This window comes from Saccopteryx leptura, chromosome 10, assembly GCF_036850995.1.
Source record: "Saccopteryx leptura isolate mSacLep1 chromosome 10, mSacLep1_pri_phased_curated, whole genome shotgun sequence".
Lineage (NCBI taxonomy): Eukaryota > Metazoa > Chordata > Mammalia > Chiroptera > Emballonuridae > Saccopteryx > Saccopteryx leptura.
The window spans coordinates 4,242,245-4,266,333 of record NC_089512.1 but is presented as its reverse complement, the minus strand read 5'-3'; the positions used below and the strand labels follow the sequence as shown (position 1 = coordinate 4,266,333).

Sequence of the window (24,089 nt, the reverse complement as noted above, 5' to 3'; positions counted from 1 at the left end):
CCTTTTGGCTTCAGTGGTCAGCAATCTCCAAGCCAAACTCACACCCAGTCCCCCACCGCTTCCGAGAATGACCCGGTCCACACGTCTGCACACGTGTTCCGGCCCAGATTTAACTTCACACCAGTTTACCTAAATTTATACCAGAAAATACTATCATCTATCTATCTATCTATCAATCATCTATCTATCTATCTATCTATCTATCATCTATCTATCTAATCTATCTATCTATCATCTATCTATCTATCTATCATCTATCTATCTAATCTATCTATCATCTATCTATCTAACCTATCTATCATCTATCTATCTATCTATCTTGCCTGCAAGCCACTACTCATTCTTTACAGTCAGGGTTTGTGGAGACTTGTAGGGGTCCTCTGAGGCAAAATGGTTTCTAGTGCTTGACGTGACCGACGCCATCTTAAGAAGCAAGTTGCTCAGTGACCGCCAGCTCCTCCTGAGAGAGAGGTGAGCTTAGAGCAGCTGAAAGAACTGTTCTCAGACAGCCAGACAGGCCAACTCAGTGGTTCACTGCCTTAACAATACACAGCTCTTAACAAGCACGTGCCACCTGGCTATAGGCCACCTGTGTTCCCGGAGGCGGGGGACATTGAGCCCCGTCCCCTTTCGGAGGCAGAGTGCCACCTTTCTGAGCGCTCCTGTCCCTAAGTTCCCTGAAGAAACTCTCTGTTTAACTCTGGAGTTGCTGGCCTCTTTCTTCCATCTCTTGTCCCTGGCTCCTTCAGAGGCCGGGGTCCAGTGCCCTGCAGGGTCTGAGCTGACCCTTACTCCAAAACCTCCCAGACACGTGAAAAACACCCTTAAGGACGCAGCCCAGAGCTCTGATACTGCTCCTGAGGAAAACGAGGTTACCCGCTGGAGTTCCTGCCCAGAGAATGCTCCACAAGCGTGGTTTTGATTGAACCGAGCTGTCGAGCCATGAGAAGACGCGGGGGACGGCTGGGGTACGCGGGGGACGTCTGGGGCGGGCGGGGGACAGCTAGGGGAAGTCTGGGGGATGTCTGGGGGACGTCTGGGGGACGGCTGGGGTGCGGGGGGACGGCTGGGGGACGTCTGGGGGACGGCTGGGGGGCGGGGGGACGTCTGGGGGACGGCTGGGGTGCGGGGGGACGGCTGGGGGACGTCTGGGGGATGGCTGGGGGGCAGGGGGACGGCTGGGGGACGTCTGGGGGACAGCTAGGGTGCGGGGGGACGGCTGGGGGATGTCTGGGGGACGGCTGGGGGGCGGGGGGACGGCTGGGGGACAGCTGGGGGGCGGGGGGACGGCTGGGGCGCGCGGAGGAAGTGACGGAGGCCCGTCTGGACAGCCGACGTGCCGCGGGAGCCCGACTCCGTGACACTCTGGGGAAGCCACACTCCGAGATGGTTGACGGGGTGCGTGGCTGTCGGGGGCTGGGGGGAGGGGAGGGACGGACAGGGGGCGCACAGAGGACGTTCCGGGCAGCGAGGCCACTCCGTGTGATGCTGTGACAGTGGACACCGGTCCTCGCATGTCTGTCCAAACCCACGCACACGACACCCCGAGGGAGCTGTACGCGAGCTGAGGGAGGAGGCGGCTCGGGCAGGTCCGTCCATCGTACGTGACCCACGTCCCACACAGGCGGGGCGGGGGGGCGCTGGCCGTGGGCAGGGCCGGGTGCGCCTGTGTCGGGGTACGGGGCGCACCTGCAAACCCGCACCTCTCACTCACCCCGCTGGGAGCTGAAAACTCTTCTGAAAGAGAACGTCTCTCTCTCTCTCTCTCTTTTTTTTTCTTTTAGACAAGTCACTGATCAAGTTCCCCGGGTGGAATCACCGACGTCCCCCTGGGACCCGTGACGCCCCCGGGCTTCTCGGCCGGCCGGCCCCGCCGGCCACGTCTCACCTGCTTGAGAATATTCTGCTCCCTCATCAGCTTCTGCCGCTCCCGGTTGGGCTTGGAGAAGACCACCTCCAGCACGTCCTGGCCGGAGCTGGTCCCGCCGGTGACGAAGTACACCAGGTCTTCGAGCAGCTTGGTGACTGACCTTGGGGGGGGGGGGGGACGGGCAAAGAGGCCGTTAGAGACGGAAGGGTTCGAGGTCCCCCCGGCGGGAAGCTCGCCCAAGGGAACCGGTTAAACAAGCGCAGACCCCTTCTTTCCAATTTCCCCCAGACTGACAACGCGGCGGGTGACCAATCAGAGTGGAATGCAGGTGACACATCAGTGCCCAGAGCAGGAGCATCCCCTGCACAGACACCCGCCCTGCGTCAGCTCAGAGGACCCGCAGCCCTGACAGTTCGCAGGGTCTTCCAGAGACAGACAGGACATGACAGCCCCGGAAACCGTCCAGACGGTGAAGGCAAAGGAAGTCCCCATAAAGGGTAAGACCCGCCCCCCTCGCACTGGCCGTTCTGTGTTCTCGCTCTCTGCACGGCCCGCGGTGCCCGCGGTGCCCACAGTACCGCCCTCACCTCCGCTCGTTCTGCGTGATGGTGCCCTTCTCCAGCTTCCCGGCGATGGAGCCCAGCACCTTGCTGGCGTCGTTGGCGAAGTCCAGGTCGCGGACCTCTGCGGGGGACACGGGCACGATGGCGAATGCTTCCTTGTCCTCCTTCACGGGCGAGGTGCCGATCTGAAACGCAGGACGGGCTCTGTGGGCGGGGGTCTGGGGGGGGACAGCGCACGGGGTCGACGGGACCCTGGGCAGTCCGCGTGGCTGGGCGCTGGCCACCTCGCAGAGAAAACCAGCCGGACGGGGAACGGCTGGGACAAAGCGCCCCCGCTTGTTAACTGCTGCTCCCCCCGGGGACCGGGGCCGTGGGGACAGCGAGGCGGGGGCTGGGGCAGCATCGCACACGGCAGCTCCGTTTGCGACCGGGAGCGCGTGCAACACGTGACCCCGCACACGTGTACAGACACACGGGAAAACGCGAGCGTGCACGACGGCCCTTCTTCCCCTCGGTCACCGGACCGTAAGGAGGGGCTCTTTGCCAACCGCCCAGCTCCTCCCTACACCTGAAAACGTTCACAAGAGCAGAAGGAAAAACCCCAACGACATCTCCATCACCCAAAAATAAAAGTGAGGGTATCACTCTATTTTTTAAGAGGAACACCCCGATGTCTGTATATTTATGCTCCGTGACCCTGGAAAAGGGGTGGGGGAGGGGAGGTGGGCTTCAGGAAGAGAAAGTAAAGAGGTCAGGAGAACGCACAAGAAACCAACCCGCACGGGTGAGCACAGAGAGATGAAGCCCTCAGACAGCCCGGGGCCCGGGGCTCTGCTCAGGGAGGGGGGCTGGGGGGGCAGCCCGGGGCTCTGCTCAGGGAGGGGGCTGGGGGGGCAGGCGGCCTGGGGCCCGGGGCTCTGCTCAGGGAGGGGGGCTGGGGGGCAGGTGGCCCGGGGCTCTGCTCAGGGAGGGGGGCTGGGGGGGGCAGGCGGCCCGGGGCTCCGCTCAGGGAGGGGGCTGGGGGGGCAGCCCGGGGCTCTGCTCAGGGAGGGGAGCTGGGAGGGCAGGCGGCCCGGGGCCCGGGGCTCTGCTCAGGGAGGGGGGCTGGGGGGGGCAGGCGGCCCGGGGCTCCGCTCAGGGAGGGGGGCTGGGGGGGCAGCCCGGGGCTCTGCTCAGGGAGGGGAGCTGGGAGGGCAGGCGGCCCGGGGCTCCGCTCAGGGAGGTGGGCTGGGGGGGGCAGGCGGCCCGGGGCTCTGCTCAGGGAGGGGGGCTGGGGGGGCAGCCCGGGGCTCTGCTCAGGGAGGGGGGCTGGGGGGGGGAGCCCAGGGCTCTGCTCAGGGAGGGGGGCTGGGGGGCAGGTGGCCCGGGGCTCTGCTCAGGGAGGGGGGCTGGGGGGGCAGCCCGGGGCTCTGCTCAGGGAGGGGGGCTGGGGGGGGCAGGCGGCCCGGGGCTCCGCTCAGGGAGGGGGGCTGGGGGGGCAGCCCGGGGCTCTGCTCAGGGAGGGGGGCTGGGGGGCAGGCGGCTCACTTTCAACATCACAGGCTTCTCTTCCTCCTTGTCGATGGGGATGTTGGTGCTGTGAACCCAGGTGTTAGTGCACAGGTGCCGCAGCCGGACGTAGGAGTTCCTGGAGAGGGAAGAAGGAATGAGGGAGAGGGATGTTGAGGCTCTCATTCTACAGCCACCGGCCGAGAATTTATCCTATCAACATAAAAAATTCAAAAAAAAAAAAGGATAGAAAATGGTTTTCTGTTACAAACACTGTATGGTATAAACTTCAGAGCCGACGGCTCGTGTCCGAGATACATTCTGCTGTGCTTTCGACAGCAAGTCATTGGTAACAACTCTAACGGTGCCATGACAGGCTGCCCTTCTGCGCAAGGTGGTCTCCCGTGAGTGTGCTCAGAACAAACCAAGCTTCCATAATGCAAACGAGAGTCCATCCCGTGAGTGAACGTCTCAGAGGGTCCCACGCATGGGCGCGAGACGGAGCAGGAAGAAGCATTTGCGGACCACAAAGCGTCCGCTGACATTTTCACACGGCTCAATGGAGCAAACAACAACAACAGAAAGAGCCAGAAAGCTCCCGGGGGCGGGGAATGTGAGTACTGAGCCGTCTTGTGGTGGTAGGAAAGCCTTGTAGAGCATGAGAGAAAATACAAGGCCCCTAAATCTTAAAAGTAAAAGGAGAAGAAAAACATTGGGCCAAGGAGCTGAATAGATTCTTCTCCAACGGGCGGGACACAAGCGGCCAACAGGCACAAGGGAAGGTGACCACCGTCGCGAGCCATCAGAGAAATGCACATCTAGCCTGACCAGGTGGTGGCGCAGTGGATAGAGCATAGGACTGGGATACGAAAGGACCCAGGTTCGAGACCCCGAGGTCACCAGCTTGAGCGTGGGCTCATCTGGCTTGAGCAAAGAGCTCACCAGCTTGGACCTACGGTCGCTGGCTCCAGCAGGGGGTTACTCGGTCTGCTGAAGGCCCACGGTCAAGGCACATGTGAGAAAGCAATCAATGAACAACTAAGAAGTCGCAACGCGCAACGAGAAACTGATGATTGATGCTTCTCATCTCTCTCCGTTCCTGTCTGTCTGTCCCTGTCTATCTCTGCCTCTGTAAAAAAAAAAAAAGAAAAAAGAAATGCACATCTACAAGATGCCACTCCACACTTACCAGGATGGCTCAAAACCAACCACCCAACCAACCACACAAAAGAAAGGCGCTGGAGAGGAAGTCGGGAATGGAGCGCTCGCATATGGCCGGCAGGAATGTAATACGATGCCTCCATCCCTCAAGGTTAGACCTGGGAGAAGTAAAACACGTGTCTGCTTGGAAGTGAGCCTGCAGATGTTCACACATGTTGTTCACAAGAGCCAAGGGGGGCAACCACCCAGGCACCCGTCAGCTGAAGAGCGGCTCAGGTCAAGACAAGGTGGTATGACCATGTAACGGAACATCATTCGGCAATAATGCGGAACCCAGTACAAAGACGTGCTGCGACATGGATGCGACTGCGGAAAGATCAGGAGGAAGCTGATGGCGAAGCCTGCGAGACACCCGGCTCCCTGTCTGGGACACGCCCCGCACAGGCAGCACAGCAGAGCCAGGACGCAGACGGATTGAAGGCTGGGACGGAGCCCGTGGGAATGGGAGTGACCGCTCGCGGGTACAGCGCCCCTTTGCAGGGATGAGCCCATTCTAAAATCGACTGTGACGATGTGTGTCCAACTCGGCTAATGTAGGCAAGTCCAGGAAGTGGACCCGTTGAACAGGTGCGCTGCATGGTGGATGAATCACGTCTCAGTGACTGTTATTTAAAAACAGCGATCTCGCGGGGCGAGCCCGGAGGACACACAGCTGTGCACAGACCGGGGACTGTTCTGCAAGAATGTTTCTGGCCCTCTCCCCAGACTCTCCAGGGGCTGACAAGCCGGAGATCCATTTCCTGAATGACCACGGAGAGCCTTCCGCACTGTTAGGTCCCTGGAAGGGGGACGCCGTCCTACATGTCAGGCTGAGGGACGGGAACAGTAGCCAGCACAGAGAAGGGTCTCCACGAACTCTGACCACTGCCGATGCCCACCCCCAGCTCCACAGCCAGGCCCAGGCTGCGCAGGTACGTGGTGAGGAGCCACGTGAAGAGAAACAGAGGAACCCTCAGGGACGGACAGGGCCAGGCGGGAAACGTACAGACGCCGGCGAGCTCAGCACAAACCAGGGCTGCATGGAGGGTCAGCACTGCCTGGACATCAAAGATCTGGGACTCTGGGGTGGAGACTCTGGGATGGGACTCGCTTTGTGACACGTTGACTCTCTCTGAGCCTCAGTTTCTCTATCTAGAAGAAGGGGCAAACAGCAATGCCTGTCTCACAGGGGCTTTTATAGAGATGAAATTGCAGAACATGGCCCTGGCCAGTTGGCTCAGTGGTAGAGCATTGGCCTAACATGTGGAAGTCCCGGGTTCAATCCCTGGTCAGGACACACAGGAGAAGTGACCACCTGCTTCTCCACCCCTCCCCCTTCTCCCTCACTCTCTGTTCTCCTCCTGCAGCCATGGCTCAGTTGGTTTGAGCGTACTGGCCCCGGGTGCGGAGCATGGCTCCCTGGAGCCTCCATCTCAGGTGCCAAAAATAGCTCGGTTGTGAGCATGGCCTCAGATGGGCTAAGCATCAGCCCCAGACAGGGGTTGCTGGTGGATCCCAGTCGGGACCCATGCAGGAGTCTCTCTGTCTCCCCTCCTCTCACTTGAAAAAGAAGAAGAAAAAAGAAGAAATCGCAGCACACAAGCAACACACTTGGCACTGCGCATGGCAGACAACTGGCGCTCTGTGACAGGTGGCTGGTCCTCAGAGGGCTCACAAGACTGGTGCTCAGTGACGGGTAGCTGGTCCTCAGAGGGCTGGTGCTGACTCCCTTCAGTGCCTGCTTATTCTCAAGTGTATTCTTACACAACAAAACTAATAGTTACATTTAATAAAACAACCAAGAAGACCCGGTCTGACTTATAAATACTTACAATAAAATTTACTTTGCCCTCCTGTGAATTACAAATAGTCTGTTTGCTACAATTTCTTTTCATTGTTTATTCAAGGGGACCAGAAGATCTCTCGGCTTTGGGAAGAAGGAAGAGAGCCAAGGACAGGAAACACTGAGCTACCTGAATTTCAGGTTCGACTTATTGACCTAAATTAAATATAGCACTTCTTCTCCAACCACTGAGAACTTACAACTGATGAGCTGGCGGGGGGGGGGGGGGGGGGGGAGAAAAAGAAAGAAATCGGATGTCATTCCAATGGGCAGTGAGAACAAACCCTTCATCAACCCTGCACAAGATCTTCAGGAAAGGTCCCAAGACGCCAGCCAGGATAGAGCTACCAGCCCCGACGCACGTGGGCTGAGCCTCGTGCTGAGATGCCTACCTGGGGACCAGGCTGTCACCTCCACGGAGAGTGGTGGGGTCCAGCTCGAAAATGGAGGAGATGTCATTGCCTTCGGGCACGGAGACCAGGGAGTACACCATCTTCTCCTGGGCGTTCCGCAGCCGGCTCCGAGAGGCATCCTGGTCAGGGTCCACCTGGGGGGGAAACAGCACCAAGTCGGGACGCCGCGTGCTGACCCATCGCTGACCGCCACCGCCTCATGGGCCACAGGAACGGGGCCGGAGCGCAGTGGACGTCAGCGGTCAGCGGGAAAAGCACAAGATGACCATCGGCCACCCGCGCCGGGAACAGCCACGCTCTCCCCTCCTGGTGCTGCAAGAGAAATGCTCAGACCGTGGGGGTCGCGATCACCACCGTCCCTGGTCCCCGGGCCGCGGGGGAACCAGAGCTCCGTGGAGCCGCGCCCGGGCAGCAGGCGGGCTGAGGAGAAGCGGTTTGAGACCATCCTCCCGCGGATTCGCTTACAGCCATTGTGTGAACCCGCAGAGCAACTGTCGGGCAGCGACAGGACACGGCTCCTTCCCGGGAGGAAAAAGGAAGTAAAGAAACCCTACATCCAGGTGTTCACAGGCAGCGATCGCAGGGCGGACGAGAAAATGACGCGAGAAGTCAGACCAGCCCTGAAAAAAACGCTCGTTAATCGCGGAGGGCTGCCGCTGACAGGGGGAGGGGGCCTCTGGCCACGTCAGGGTCCGGCCAGGACTGAAGAAAATCCTCAGTGAGGGGCGACCAACGAGGGAAAACGCGTCCCCGGGGAACTATGTCACAGCGGGGCCCCAGGGCCCGCCGGCTGAAGGTGTGAGCAGGCGCCCGGTGCCCAGCGCGAGGTCGCTCTCGGGGCGGTGACGCCACACGGACTCGTCTGTCATGTTTCGTGTCACCCGGGCAGGATGACAAGGTCCACCTGGGTCTACTGGAAACCACACTTTCTCCCCGTTCCTAACTGGCTTTGCTCGGGCTGCCGCCCTGCCTCCTCCTCTCTGAGCGGGAAGGGCCGTGAGCGGGCGAGCTGACAGGCAGCGGAGCCTGGGAGGACCGACCCCACGGGCCTGCCGGCCACAGCCTGCTCCGTCCGTCCCTCCGTCTGCAGCCCCGACTCCCGTCTGTACAGAGAGAAAGGGGGAAATGCTTCCTTATACCCCTCACCTCCGCCCCGCCCTCTCTCCAGCTCCGTCTCTGTCTATAGACAGACCCACGCTCGCTGTTCTGTCCTCCCGGGAGCGGGAACCCGGGGAGCCCCGAACGCCACACAAGCTCCCTCCGGGACGAGACCGTCGAGTCGACAGTCCTGTTCCCACCACTGTGATCTGCGCGTGTCCCACGGCACCTTCCAGAACCACGTCCGGCCTGACTCGGGGTTTAGACGCAGGGCTGCGCCACAGGCTGAGGGTTACAGACCTGCCGGAAGTGGGAGGAAAATGGAAACTGTCCTGGGCTGGCCGCTGTCACCTGGGGACAGGCTGAGAAACAGCCTCGCGGTCTCCCCACGCGGCCAGCGCTCGCCACCTAGTGGGAGGACAGGCACACTGCGGGCGGCCCTCCGGCCCCAGCCAGCCCCGGGACGTCCTGTTTTCTGGCCCTGCCTTCCAGCATGAGGCTCCCGGTGCCTCTGAATGTAGAAGGCCTAGAGCCACAAAGCGGGGTGTGGGGGGGAGGGGGCTCCCAGGGAAAAGACACAGGCGCTGAGGCCGCCGCCAGGAAAGTACGGGACCAGGGAGCAGAGTGGAAGGAGAGGCTGCCTCTCCCGGTTTGTCCACCCGAGTCCCCAAGCCCGGACCCCGCCCATGCCGACACCTGGCCGCAGAGGCAGAGGCAGGGCCGTGCTGCGGGCCTGGTGGTGCAGTCTGAGCCCCACACCGCCCGGGCCGCAGCCCAAACAGCCAGGGCAGCGCGCCCAGGTCTGCACCCCGCCTGCCGGAGCCAGCGCACAAGACGGTGGGAAGACGCCCAAACTCCAGGCAGCCCCGGGACACAGGCCGCACCGGGACCACCGCCTGCTTCCTCAACGGTCGCTGCCGTGCGGCCCAGACGAGATGGCGGAGATGCCAAAGACCACATGCAACTCACAAAAGGGCTGTCTGGGCCCTGGCCGGTTGGCTCAGCGGTAGAGCGTCGGCCTAGCGTGCGGAGGTCCCGGGTTCGATTCCCGGCCAGGGCACACAGGAGAAGCGCCCATTTGCTTCTCCACCCCTCCGCCGCGCTTTCCTCTCTGTCTCTCTCTTCCCCTCCCGCAGCCAAGGCTCCATTGGAGCAAAGATGGCCCGGGCGCTGGGGATGGCTCTGTGGCCTCTGCCTCAGGCGCTAGAGTGGCTCTGGTCGCAATATGGCGACGCCCAGGATGGGCAGAGCATCGCCCCCTGGTGGGCAGAGCATCGCCCCCTGGTGGGCGTGCCGGGTGGATCCCGGTCGGGCGCATGCGGGAGTCTGTCTGACTGTCTCTCCCTGTTTCCAGCTTCAGAAAAATGAAAAAAAAAAAAAGGGCTATCTGCCCAGAGCTTCCAGGGGCCTCTTCCCCTGCGCAGCCTCCCACCTGGTCCTCACATCTCCGCAGGAGGGAACGGAGGCTCAGAGAGGGACAGCGGCCCGTCTGGAGTCACACAGCTCCTAAGGGCGGGGTCAGCCACCTAAGCACCATCGGGCCCCCAACCCCACCCCCACCTCCCAGGCTCCAGGTCACTTGGACATCAGCTCTCAGGGCAAGGACCCACAGGTCTCCTTCAAAGTCACCGCAGAGGGGACGCTTCCACGCTCACCTCAGACGGCGGCACTGAAGGTGGGATGCATGTCGCACAAAGGCGGTCCTTCCTCTCAACGTAAAGGAGGAGCAGGGACGAGAGGCGTCTGAGGAAAGGGGACGCCCTACCCACCCCAGTCTTGGAGCGCTAACCCCCGGGAACGCCGCCCGGATGCGGTGTGCACGCCGCCGCGCTCCCTGGCGGGACCCTCCACTAACGGGGGCAGGTAAGCCTTCAAGATGGGCCCCAGGGATGCAGGGGAAGGGGGCGACAAGGAGATCAGAAGACAGGGGAGGAAGCCCCCCGACCTGCGTTCACACAAGTCCAGGAAACACCCTCTGCGTTTCCTCCAAGCCAACATCCTCCCCGAATGCAACCAGAAAGCATGCACTTTCCAAAGACACTGACGTTCTCGCTTACTCCACCCTGTTCCCTCATGCATGAGCCTCCAGTCCCTCCAACTCTTCCACGGTTTACATAAAAAAAACTACCAACACCACCTACTGAGATGATCGTGTGGACACGTCACGTCCGACAGAGCAGCCACGGCGGGGACTTTGTTAACCCTGGACCCAAAGGAGGCACGCCACAGGAAATGGCCACGCCCGTCCCCGTCACTCCTGTGCAGCACAACCACTGCCCTCTTCACCCCACCACTGTGGACACCCAAACCCAAGCTGCCTGCGCTCCAGCGCTGACCGGCAACATGGCCTCCAGCGGAAGGTTCGGTCAGCATGAAAATTCCTACCCATGTTATCAAGTCTACTTCTGACTCTGCAGAGAGTCGGAGCCGATAGACAACCGAGCATCTGCTCCGATACCAGGGGCACCGTGTGTCCTGGGTTACCTCCACCGTCTAAATGACGCACCATCCACCTCCCCCACACGCGCCTGGAAAACTCCGAATGGGGCCCTGGCCGGTTGGCTCAGCGGTAGAGCGTCAGCCTGGCGTGCGGGGGACCCGGGTTCGATTCCTGGCCAGGGCACATAGGAGAAGCGCCCATTTGCTTCTCCACCCCCCCCTCCTTCCTCTCTGTCTCTCTCTTCCCCTCCCGCAGCCAAGGCTCCATTGGAGCAAAGATGGCCCGGGCGCTGGGGATGGCTCCTTGGCCTCTGCCCCAGGCGCTAGAGTGGCTCTGGTCGCGGCAGAGCAACGCCCCGGAGGGGCAGAGCATCGCCCCTGGTGGGTGTGCCAGGTGGATCCCGGTCGGGTGCATGCAGGAGTCTGTCTGACTGTCTCTTCCCGTTTCCAGCTTCAGAAAAATACAAAAAAAAAAAAAAAAAAAGAAAACTCCGAATGGGTCCCAGGTTGAGGTCAACAGTAGGACATTCGTTTTATAAAAGGTCGGCATCTCCAGGGACCATCACCGTCTCCACCCTAGGAGTTTTCCGGGAGACGCCGTGAACTTCTTCTACAACTTAGAAATGGAGACCCTTTGGTTAAACACACACAGAATCATGACGGACGGGCTCTTGAACGAATCAGGACACAGCAGACACGACCGCCCTCGAGAGAATCCCAGACAAGACCCTGTGTGAAGGCAGCTGGCTCCCCCTTCCCCAGCACTGGGGAACATGGCGGCGGTGTCTTCCACGGGGCCGCAGACCGCCGGGCCTCGCCCTACCAGACGGGGAGACAGGGAGGCTCTCGCCCATACTTACTGGGGGCTGAAACTTCAGGCATTCCTCCTCAAAGTCAGGGTCTACCTGATGGAAAAGAATCATCAGGGAAATTAAAACATCCACCGGCTTCTCAAGGACACGGCCCCACTAGCAGGAGACACCAAGAACAGCTGAGAATGTGGGCCCCCTTCTGTGTTCACAGAACCAGCATGCCACGAGGACACAGGCCACACGAGCACAGCACGCACGGGAAACCTCCACTCCCCACGGCACGGCACGGCACGGCACACGGGTGTGGACGGGAACACGTCACGAGGTCATCAGCCAAACAGTGAACGGCCCGCAGTTCACACACAGCCACAACCAATCACAGATCTTCTTGCTTATTTTTAGTGAGAAATTAAAAAAAACAAAAAAAAACACACACACACGGCCTCCAGTGGGGGCGGGCTACGGTCGCCTTAGAACGCGGCAGCCACCACTGATCTTGGGTGAGCCATGTAATCGATATTTCTCACCTCCGGTGAGCTGGGGACCATGAGGCCCAGGGCTCCATTCTAAATTTCAACCTAATCTTGCTCTTTGGTTCTCCAATCGTTCTAAGTCACCGGTTCCTACAAGTGTCAGGTGTCCCGGGGCTGGGACGCGGGGTGGGGGGGGTTAGTACGTCAAGGTCGTTCGGGGTGAGCGCAGGAGCCAGGCTGATGACAGCCACGCGGCACCTGGAGGATCTCTGAGCCGCCTCTCCGTGGGCGCCAGAGTGGGGGAGGGGTAATCTGATGTACGGCTGGGATCTGACACAAATATGCCAATCAGAGCAAAACTACCCCTGCCGGCCCTGGCCGGTTGGCTCAGCGGTAGAGCGTCGGCCTGGCGTGCGGGGGACCTGGGTTCGATTCCCAGCCAGGGCACATAGGAGAAGTGCCCATCTGCTTCTCCACCCCCGCCCCCTCCTTCCTCTCTGTCTCTCTCTTCCCCTCCCGCAGCCAAGGCTCCATTGGAGCAAGGATGGCCCGGGCGCTGGGGATGGCTCCTTGGCCTCTGCCCCAGGCGCTAGAGTGGCTCTGGTCGCGGCAGAGCATCGTCCCCTGGTGGGCAGAGCGTAGCCCCTGGTGGGCGTGCCGGGTGGATCCTGGTCGGGTGCATGCGGGAGTCTGTCTGACCGTCTCTCCCCATTTCCAGCTTCAGAAAAATAAAAATAAATATAAATAAATAAAAAAAAACAACAAAAAAAAACTACCCCTGCCACACGATACGATGGCTCCTTATTGTGGCACAAAGATGAGAAGGTTAAGTCCCTCCCGTCCTTCAGCACTGAGCCTTGCCTTTCTTCAAAAACCCTTCCTGGACATTTCAGGTGATTTCTTTGATTTCTGACATTCCTGTCAGTAAAACAGAAGGCCCTGCCTGTTCCACTAGGGCTCGGAGAACCGGAGCGCCCCGTCTAACTCCTGACGTGTCTTAACGCTTCCGGGTTGACATGCCACGTTCCACGACGGCCACGACCCGGTCATTCCGTCAGGTGCAGGGTGGGCAGGTAAGGTGTGGGGAGAGCAGCGTTAATGAGCAAAACAGAACGGCTGTCCTAAACCCAGGTGAGCGTTCTTCTTTAACGATAAAAATAAAAATAATCCGCTCTGCGCAGCTTTCAAAGACACAAGGGAGGAGCGTCAGCTGCGGTCACTACGCCGCCCGTCGCGGCCCCGGGCGCCTGCTGGCTTCCGTTCTCCCCACATCTTGGGGGACAGCCCTGGGAGGGACCGGCCCGGGTCTGCCCGTCCCCTCCTCTCGTCCGTGAGCAGGGAGCGCAGGCAGGTGGACACAGAGAAGCAGGAGGAGCAGCGGGGTGTCTGAGCCTCACCCTCGGCCCCTCAGCCACCCAGTGCCCACGAGGAAGGGAGCCGAGGGCGTTGTGCCAGCCCTGGAAGAGAAGACCCCCGGGCACAGCCGCTCACCTCTGCTGCTAAGTAATGCCCCGTAGCCAGATGCTTGAACCGGAAGAGGCTGTTCCAGTACCCGGCTCCGCCCCGACACGGGTCGTGCTGGACCACCTGTGGGAGGAAGAGCGACCGAGGTCGAAGACGTGCCGGCCCACACTGCCGGGGCCACACCAAGTCTGGGACGTCGCCTGCAAGTCACAGTCCGGCAGTGGCATCTGCTATAAAAGTCATTCTCTCCCAACAAACCCAGCCAGTGTCACGTGACCTTCTTGTCCTGTCCCCGTAGGGCGGGTCCCCACGCACGATGCTGGGGAGACCCGTGATGACATGCGGTTGTGACGGAGAAGGGGACGACAGGAGGAAGAGGTGACGTGAGGGCCCAGTTTCAGCTGAGTTGGCGTCCACAGCGGACGCCACGTCCGCCACAGGAGCGCCCAGCACTGTCTCACGTGACGGGATGGTCCCGGTGCTCTCGGCCACCCCCAGGGGACCAGGTGGGCCTGGGGACCCAGCTGTGGTTTGCTGCTCTAACAGACCCGAGGGTCCCTCCTCCCGCCCCCCTTACCTCCACCTCCCACAGGGCTTTGGAGCTGGTGGCGGACGTGGCCGACTGCCGGCCCGTGGTGCGCAGGAAGACGTGCTGCTTCTTCCGGTGCTCGTCACAGGTGAGGAACTTCTCCTGCTCGGCGTGGAACAGCCTCACCACGTCCCCCTAAACACCCGTACGCGAGGACAATCAGTTTCGGTCGGCGGGAGGACAGCCGCCGCCTGGGAAGAGCCGTGGGCTGCCCCCACCCCGCCCGAGGGCTCACTCACCCCCTTGAGGATGTCCTCCTTGTTGTCACTCCACTTCATGAAAAGGACGATCTTCCAGCTGGTGTTGCAGTTGACGGAATTGACCTGGAGGAGAATGCAGGGTGTCTCTGCACACGCCCCTCGTAACAATCCCGTCTTCCAGCTCCAAACCCCAAAGAACATCACCCCTAAGATCACGGGCCCTGCACGTCCAGCTGTCCCAGTGAAAACAAGTGCCCACGAAACAGGACAGATGACAGTGGAACGACACGTCCGTATCCACGATCGGCAGTGTTAATGGGACTCGCTAGTGGAGTGGCCACGGTCACACGCTACCCATCGGCCAGGCTCTGGGTGGAGCCCTGACTACCAGGAGTCCTTTTTGGCCTCAGCAGCGCCCTGCAAACAGGAGTGACCACCACACCCCTTTCAGAGGCAGGAAAACCAACACCCAGGGAGCCTGGGTGACTGACCGACAGTCACAGAGCCGGGGGATGCAGACATGGAATTGGAACCCACGTCTTTCCGACATGAGAGCTTGTGTCCTCAGCTGTTAGAGAGCTGTGCCACCCCTGCCACTGTCCTGTGTCCTGTAATGGCCGATGTGGACGCTAAGTAGATGCATCACCAAGCACAGTGGCACTCTCTCAGAGCTGCTGGTGGCCGGAAGCGTGTCCTTCCCAGAAATCAGCAAAAGGCACTCTCTGTGGCTTACTCATTTGGGGAAAAAATCCCCCGGTGACAAAAGGCTCCATTAACGGTGTCTGGGGATGACAGCCACCCCCACCCTCCTGCAGTGGCTCCTGCGGTGGCCCTGACACGGGCCTCGGTTTCCTTGCCTGCAGAACGGGCACACTGCCCCCGTCACTGCGGAAGTCCCTGTCGGTGTGGACACGCTGTGGCCCCAGGGCCCGCCCCGGCAGCGCGTGGCCCCCAGGCCGTGACTCGGTTTCCCCGACTTACCTCGTTGCAGCCTGGGTTGTCCACCAGCTGATGGCTGCTGGCATGCAGCGGCTGGCCAGCGTTGACGGGGTTCAGGACAACCTTGTCACCTATGACCACCTGGAAAGGCAAGGACCGGGTCAGGCGTCCCTGGTGGAGGGCAGCTGGGTGCCCCCAGATCGGCCTCCCCGGATGGGACACATCCCGGGCCGGCACAGGTGAACCTGAGCCGTGGCCAGACCAGCACGCACGGGTGCCACTGCCGAGTGCCAACGGCCAGTGTCCCCCTTGCACATGGAACAGCTACACGTAAGTCAGTGTCAGCCCCGCTTTAGGGGAGGGATGTTACCTGAAGGAAGTCTTTGTCTCTGCAAGGTTAGAGGCATACCTTTATGTCTCTAAAGCAAGGGCTGTCACACGTTCGTGAGTACGAGCCACCGAGAAGCATACTTCTGTTACGACCCAGTCACACACACTTAAGCGCACACTATGTGTGTACATGTGTGCACTTACATAGACACAGACACCTGTCCTCACCCGGAACAAGAGTTACCCCAATCACGACATGTGGCCCAGCCGGGCAGCTCCATCCTATCCCACTTGCTAAAATGCCAGTCACGAGACCCTAAGTGGGCCCCCTGGCTCATGAGTGGGGAAATGATTCCACGAGGGACAACTGTCCAAGTCCATCCCACCTCCTCCACGCAAGCACAGCGTGGTGGGTCAGTCTAGAGGACAGCAAAGCTCGGGACGTGCTCACAACGAAGCTCAGAGCCGAGCGCCCTCGTCTGTGTGACTGGGGCTCGGGGGCTGGACGAGGGGGTCTCCTGGGGTGTAAAGCCCGTCTGCCTTCGCTGTGCACCCTGGGGGCGCCCCCACACGGACTTTTCTCTAATTCCAAATCAAGTGCAGCGTCTCCACACACCCCCCCCCCCCCCAGTGTCCGGGCAGCTCAGTTCCACGGCACCTGTCCTTCCGTCCTGAGTTGAGGGTCAGTGTTTACCGCACCCACCAGGAGGGCGGGGGGGGGGGGGGGGACCAGTGCAGACACTTCCGGTTCACTGCACACACTGTACACACAGACGTATAAACTGACACGGATCTCAAGTGCCCGCCACGTGTGAGCGTGAACAGCGCTCCGGGAAAACAGCCAGGCCCGGTTTCGGGTTCGGGCCGGTGGAGCACGTGGACAGGAGTTCCTGCTGTTCTGACGTCTTCTCAGTCAAGACAACCAGGTAAGGATCAGAACCAGGTTGGACGTGTAGCCGGCCGGCCGTATTGAAACACCGCGTAATGCACGGCCGTGGATAACGACGTACAAACACGGCAAGTACACGGGGACCGCTGTGAACCGCGGGGAAGGGTGCGTGGGGCCTGACATCCCCGTGAGCCCACAGGGGAGGGCGGCTCTGGTCCGACGGTGGCCACCGAGATGGACACAGAGCCTGCAGGCCTAGCGCGGAAGGGGCAAGCACAACTCACCCCACTGTCCTCACCCCCCACCAGGCCCCCTGGTTCTCCGCCGGCCACCCGCCTCCCTCAGGAGCTCTGTTTCCCGTGAGAGGGGCGCGTGCAGCCCCCCCGTGGTCCAGACAGGCCAGTCTCCCCGGGGCAATCCCGCCTGGTCGTTGCTCTTGTGGTCAAGGTACTGACGTGATGGGCTGTTCTTAGGATGTTTCCAGAAGCCCAGGGTTGGGGGAGGGGGTGGCGGGGAACAGCCACTGGGTTCAGGCCCCATTGCTCTCCCAGTTTCCCTGTTTTCCAAACCCTGGTTTCCATAGTGACCGCCTGCCTCTCTCTCCGCAGAGAGACAAGTGCCCCGGTCGGTCGGCGCAGGCGCTCTAGGGCCGGAGGCCGCGCCGCACACTCACGCTGTCCCCGATGGACCGCAGCTTGTAGAAGGGCTGGATGTAGAACCAGGAGCCCTCGTTCCCCGCCTCGTCCAGCGTCACCCGCATGGCGTTCTTCTCCAGCAGGGCCGGCAGCCGCTTGTTCACCGTCAGGTACTTGTTACTCTTCAGGTGCAGGAGCTGGAGACGCACCAGGGGAACCGGCGGGCGTCAGCCGGCCTCCGGCGCTCCGCCGTCCCTCCCGGTCACATAAAATATGGATCACACGTCCCTCCACCCCTGAGCTCCCCGCCAAGCCTGAGAACCGCAGAAAACGCCCGAGGCCGGCGATGATGAGAACAGAAGGAAGAAAGGCGCAAAAAGGGGCAGAAGCAGAGAGATGAAGGAATATTTCCCTTTTCCCCAACACAGCCCTGGAGGAGGCTGGAGGCTGCCCGGGTCGAGGGCGGGTGGGGGGAAGGGGCCTCGGCCGGAGTCTGGGGGCTGAGAGGTGGCAGTCTGTCTGTCCCTGACAGGGGGGGGGGGAGACTAAGGAAAGGCACCAAGGAGCTCAAGACACAGTGCGAGGGTGACCTCGTTAGGGGACAGTCATTTCATCTGGAAGGACATGGGTCTCCGCCTTGAATGTCTGAGCACCTTTTCTCGCCTGTGATTGTGCAGGGTTTTTCCTGCTCCCTGTGGTGACCAGCTCTTGAACCAAAAGCCGCAAGTCCCAGGGAGACCAATTTGCACCCCGTAAGAACTTTCCAGCAATGCCAGCGAGGCGGAGCGGCAACAGCCAAGCTCCTTCTCGGGCGGGAAGCTCCCCGCTTGACTCAGCCGCGGTCGGCACACTCACTAGTCAGCAGAGCCAAACATCCACAGTGCAACGACTGAGGTTTCTTTTGAGAGCCAAATTTATTTATTTATTTTTTAGTATTTTTCTGAAGTTGGAAATGGGGAGGCAGTCAGACAGACTCCTGCATGCGCCTGACCGGGATCCACCCAGCACGCCCACCAGGGGGCGATGCTCTGCCCATCTTGGGGCGTTGCTCTGCCACAATCAGAGCCATTCTAGCGCCTGAGGCAGAGGCCACAGAGCCATCCTCAGCGCCCAGGCCAACTTTGCTCCAATGGAGCCTTGGCTGCGGGAGGGGAAGAGAGAGACAGAGAGGAAGGAGAGGGGGAGGGGTGGAGAAGCAGATGGACACTTCTCCTGTGTGCCCTGGCCGGGAATCGAACCCGGGACTCCTGTACGCCAGGCCGACACTCTACCACTGAGCCAACCAGCCAGGGCTGAGAGCCAAAATTTTAAACTTAAACTATATAGGTAGGTACATTCCTTATCGAGGTAGCGCCCGTACATGGCATTTTGTGGAAGAGCCACACTCAAGGGGCCAAAGAGCCGCATGTGGCTCGCGAGCCGCAGATTGCTGACCAGGGCAGAGGATTTGGACAGATCTTCAAATCCCAGCCCCGGGGGAGAGCCCACGAGACTCGTGTACTGAGACAGGCCATCAGAAGAGCCCCAGCGTCCAGCCCATGAAAGAAGAAACACAAAGCCTCCCACGGTCCGCCAGCTGTTCTCACGGAGCCCTCCCGGAGGGGGCCCCGTCCCGGTTCCGTGTTTGTCTCGTTCGGTTCTGTCCCCTGCACCGCCCGGGCTCCCGAGAGCAGGGTGGCCCTGACCCACCTGGATCACGTTCCCATACTGGATGACGGTCCCCGAGAGCAGGGTGGCCCTGACCCACCTGGATCACGTTCCCGTACTGGATGACGGTCCCCAGCAGCTTCCTGTTCTCCGTCTCGTTCTGCTTCTTCTCCAAGTCGGCGGCGTGCTGCGTGTGGAGAAGGGAGACCGGTCACAGAGGGGCCGCCACGGGCTCCCTCTCTCCGCCGGGGTACCAGGCCGGCGTCGCCGGGTCCGCACAGGAACCACGGGATGAGGCAGCTGCCCGCGCACCCCGGAAGGCTGAGCGAGCAAGCGAGCGAGCAGGGCCCGCTCTGCTCGCGGCTTCCTTGACCTTTTTGGTTGATCAAAAATGCATTCTTTTTTTCTTCAAGAAATCCATGACTAGATCAGCTTAGGGTGAGATTAAGCCATAAGCTTGTGTGTTTTTAAAGAAAGTGGGGCTGGGGTGCAAGGGAAGGAAATCCCCTTTTAAAGCTTAGGAGTAAAATAAACCTGACTTTAAATGCTGGTCTGGGGGTCATTTCTGGTTTTGTGTCCTGGGAGGGGTTACTGGGGAGGTGTGAGCCTCAGTTTCCCCTTCTGTCATGTGGGGATTAAACACAGTACCTACACCTCCCAGGAGCCACAGAGACCACCACGGAGGGTCAGCAATGATTACTGGACATTTGTGATCGTTTATCTTCTTTTTTCACGGGAACCCCCTTGAGAGGAAAAGCGTGACCCCAATTTAAAAGAAGAAACAGACTCAGAGAGATGAACACGTTTGGTGAACGTTGGGTCACTAGCTGAATGAAGGCTACGAAAGCAGTCTGTTATACTATTTTCTCAACTTCTGCACAGATTTGAAATTTCATTTAAGAAGTTCTTTTTTTAAAGAAAAAAAAAAAGTCACACATGTATTAAGTAGCAGAAATAATCCTCAAAGCCCCATCTGGGTTAATTCCAGATTTATTCGGTTACAAACGAGGCTGGGAGACATCACTAGCACAAATTCGGCAGGCTAGGGACAATGGTCCAGTTAAGCAGCTTCCGGAAGAGTCTCCCAGGGCCGCTGGCGTGCACATTCCTTTACCGGCACCACGCTGCATGTCCTGTCCGTGCATCGGAACAGCGCCCCCGGGGAGCTGGTTTCGTCCCAGGCGGTGAGGAAACTGTCGTCCCCACCCCCGTCTCCTCCCCCGCCCCGTCTCCTCCCACCGAAACTGAGCAGAACGCCAGGAAAACCACAGAGACCCAACGCAGGAGCTCGTCTGAGGGTGGTGAACCGGGCGCCCGCTCGTGGACTTGGGGACCGTTTCCCATGTGCTCCCGCACCCCCGAGGTCCCCCTTCCCGGGAGGCGAGAGGCGGCAGGGGCCAGTGTGGGTGGGGGGTGCTGGGCTGCCCTCCCAGGTCAGGTGTCTGCACTCAGTGAACCCCTGCAGCCCCCAGCCTGGCTCTGGTTCCGCCACCTGCCCACCCTGCCGTCCCGGCCAGGTCCCCTACTCTCACCAAGCCCCCCTCGGTCGTCTCACTCACAACATGGGGACAAGGCGAGCCGTTCAGGGCGGCCGCACGGATTACAGGAGAAGCATGCCGGACACCCGGGCGTGTGGCCCCTCTGACCTGCTCTGACCACGCACGCGCCTCCCAGACTCGGAGCCCCGGTGGTGAGACCCTCAGAGGCTGCCGGCCTCGGCCGTGTGCTGAGACGTGGCCCCTGCTCCTCCCGTTACCTGGGCGGAGGTGCTTTTAGGAAGGCGGATCCTTCGAGGAAAAGAAGCTGCAGGAAGCCCAGTAAACCAAGAAGAAGCCGTATGACAGCAGCCTCCGCTGGTGTCGGTCCCCACTCCCTCGTGGGTCAGTCCCCACTGGTGTTGATCCCCACTCCCCTCTCTGGTCACCTCCGCTGGTGTCGGTCCCCACTCCCTCGTGGGTCGGCCTCCGCTGGTGTCGGTCCCCACTCCCTCCCGAGTCGTCCTGGCTGGTGTCGGTCCCCACTCCCTCCCGGGTTGGCCTCCGCTGGTGTCGGTCCCCATTCCCTCCCGGGTCAGTCCCCACTGGTGTCGGTCCCCACTCCCTCCCGGGTTGGCCTCCGCTGGTGTCGGTCCCCATTCCCTCCCGGGTCGTCCTCCGCTGGTGTCGGTTCCCACTCCCTCGCGCGTCAGTCCCCACTGGTGTTGATCCCCACTCCCTCCCGGGTCGGCCTCCACCGGTGTCGGTCCCCACTCCCTCCTGGGTCGGCCTCCGCTGGTGTCGGTCCCCACTCCCTCGTGGGTCAGTCCCCACTGGTGTCGGTCCCCACTCCCTCCCGGGTCACCTCCGCTGGTGTCGGTCCCCACTCCCTCGCCGGTCGGCCTGGCTGGTGTTGGTCCCCACTACCTCGCGGGTCGGCCTCCACGGTCTGCTTGGAGGCGCCCCTCCCCTCCTCGTGGAATCAGTTTCTAGTCCTCCGTTCTCATCACAAACGGGGAAGAGCCGCTGGGTTCGACTCACCCGGGGGTAACACCCGGCGGACAGGGCAGCCCCTGGAGCTCCGCCCTCAGCACAGCCACGCTCAGCTCTCTCCCTCCACGAACACCCTCCCTTCATGTCCCCCTACCCCCTGTCCCCCTTTCTGCTACGCTGCACCCCTGCGGAGACCTCTCTCCAGTCTTGTCTCAGCGGGCCCTGCAGGGAGCTTCCAAAACAGCAGCCGGGACCGGACCGAGCCCGGCGGACGGAGGGCTTGGACGCTGTGGACGGTCGTCTGCTCTCCCGCCGTGCAGTTCTCGGCCAGTGCCGACTGGACCTTCCAGGGGGAAGTGTCACCGGGGGGAAAAAGCAATCATCTCGCTGATGTTTTTCTCTGCTCCAAAACCTCACACTGAAAGGAATCCCCCTCTGGAGAACCATCAAGTACCGGTTCTCAGACTGAAACGAGGTAAGGGCCTCTGACTCCGCGTCAGACACACTCATCTCTAATACGAAGCTCCTGCCTGCGTTCAGACCGAGCATAAAGGTGTCGACTCAACCATCGCTGGCCTCTCTACAAAGAAACGTCACACCGGTCACCAAAGTAGAGGCACAATCTCCACATTCAAGACTCATTGAACACAGCGGCTCCCGAGTTTCAGGGCACTCGTCCAAAAAAGCACCACACCGAAGATAAACTTAGAACAGAAACACGCAACACATTGGGAGGATAAACATCTAGGAACGTCCCTTAAACTATCAGATGTCACATCTGAAAACCCAGCTGAGAGGCTGAAGGATGACCAAGCCCCTACGTAACGACTGAGTCAACCTTCCGTGCGTGACGCGTATCGATCGTGCCAAGAATTCGCTTCTCCCGATACGCCGTTTGAGGGGAGAGTGCTCATTCCTCTGACCTTTTACACAGATCACCGAATGTGTTCACCTGAGTGCACGCATCGACGGACCCTTAGACAGCCCCCTCCACAGAACCGAATGCGGGCCCCTCCCCCCAGCTTTCCGAGGGGTGACTGACACGCAGCACCCTCCAATCCGGCGTTCAGACAAGAACACCCATTCCGGAGGAGGTTTCGGTTCAGCGGGAGAGCCAGCAGGCAGGCAAAGAGGAAATGAGGCGTGAACGACGCCTGAGCCCCCGGATCTGCTTCCACCCTGAAAAGGACCAGACCTGGCGGATCCGGTCCCACAGGCCCGGTCTCAGGAGGGGCCGCACGCGGGAAGACCAGCACCTGCGACCATCTTTCTGAAGGAGGATCTGGCCGCGTCCATCGAAAGGGCTTTCCGTGGGACTCACTTCAGCTTGGCCGTTCCATTTTCAGGAGTTCCTCCTAAGAAGACCATCTGGCAGGGATCCAAGGGCCATAATAACTCCCCCAACCCCCAGAATAGCCAAAACTGTCAGGCTCCCGAGTACTGCTCCCCAACAGGGCTTGGCTAATAATCAGAATCACACCCGTGCAGGCTGTCTTGTTCTTTACGCACGGGTTGAGAGCTGCTTCTGCATTTCTCAGGAGACTGCACTCCACACGGTGAACTCCCCCCCCCTTCATTCCCACAGATGTCACCATCTTCCCTAAGCAACGTCAAGGTCCACCCTCCGTCACCGCCACCTGTTCCTTGATCTCAGAAAGAGAGAAACCATTATTAAATGACTACAGACAGGTCCCTGGGACAGCGGGGAAGGGTTATTTATTCAAGTCAGCGAGCTCTGAATTATGTCAACACAGTATCGAACCAAGGTCTCTCTCTCTGTCAGCAAGCAAGACGGGCGGGATCCAGGCTTCAGAAGACCAGTTCAAGACGCGTCACCCCCGCAGAGGGGACCGACGCACACCGTCCCCAGCCACTAGGTGGCGGTCTGCCTCAGACGGCCGTTTGTGCCTACGTATCCTGGTCGGTGGAGAGGAAGTCAAGTGGTCTAGACCTCGAATTCCTTAAATGGCATTCATTAAAAATAATCTGACCTTTGATTGGGGTCCTGCACAGTAGTTTGACAAAAATAAAAATGAAAACCCCACTGGAGACGGGCTGTCTGCAGCCCCCCCAAGGCAAGCAGGTGCCTACAATACCACGTTTTAATGACTGCACTGAACAAACAGTGGAAGGGGGGGGGGAGGTCCAAACAGGAAGGAGGGCAGGAGGCACAGAGTCGGCACCCAGGACCTGCGAGTCCCAGCGGGAACCCCAGACCAGGACTGGTTTGCTTCTAACTTTCTTTTAAAGCACGGACAGCAAGAAGAGATAAGCTTTCTTCCTTTCTTGCTCTCTCTCTCTCCCCCTCTCACTCTCTCTCTCCCCCTCCCCCTCACTCTCTCTCTCTCTCCCTCTCGCTCTCTCTCTTTCTCAACAAGGAGTTCAAAGTTCTTGACCACTTCTGGGATTGCATCTGACCAGCTGTGCTGTTTCCTCTTCACGGCTGGCTCCCGGGAAGGCACGCTGAGAGGGTCGGCCGATGAAATCACTATACCTGGGGGGGGGCACACAGGGACTGCTGGGTGCCCCTGGCCAGAGCCGCTGCCGTGTGGACGTCGGGGGCTCATTTCAAACTTCCGCTGAATTAGTAGCCAATGCTTTTCTAAGACGTGAAATGTGACCCAGCATGGATGTTGAGTGGCTCTGGAGAGAGCAGAAGACCGGGCAGCCGCTCTCGCCCCCCTCCCCCGCCTACACAGCAGCAGCAGGGCGGTGGGGTGTCCCCGGCA

The 24,089-nt window shown here is 60.4% G+C and overlaps 1 protein-coding gene across 1 annotated transcript in view; it reads right to left on the bottom strand.

Annotated features, from left to right (window-relative positions):
* Positions 1–24,089, bottom strand: part of ITPR1 (inositol 1,4,5-trisphosphate receptor type 1) — a 307,579-nt gene that overhangs the window by 170,021 nt on the left and 113,469 nt on the right. Inside the window, exons 6-16 of the mRNA XM_066351689.1 lie at positions 18,993–19,079; positions 17,284–17,442; positions 15,434–15,532; positions 14,492–14,575; positions 14,241–14,387; positions 13,691–13,786; positions 11,775–11,819; positions 7,357–7,511; positions 3,961–4,060; positions 2,458–2,618; positions 1,889–2,030 (exon numbers count right to left, since the gene is read on the bottom strand). Of these exons, the coding sequence (XP_066207786.1) occupies positions 1,889–2,030; positions 2,458–2,618; positions 3,961–4,060; positions 7,357–7,511; positions 11,775–11,819; positions 13,691–13,786; positions 14,241–14,387; positions 14,492–14,575; positions 15,434–15,532; positions 17,284–17,442; positions 18,993–19,079 (1,275 nt within the window). The remainder of the gene's footprint in view (positions 1–1,888; positions 2,031–2,457; positions 2,619–3,960; positions 4,061–7,356; positions 7,512–11,774; positions 11,820–13,690; positions 13,787–14,240; positions 14,388–14,491; positions 14,576–15,433; positions 15,533–17,283; positions 17,443–18,992; positions 19,080–24,089) is intronic.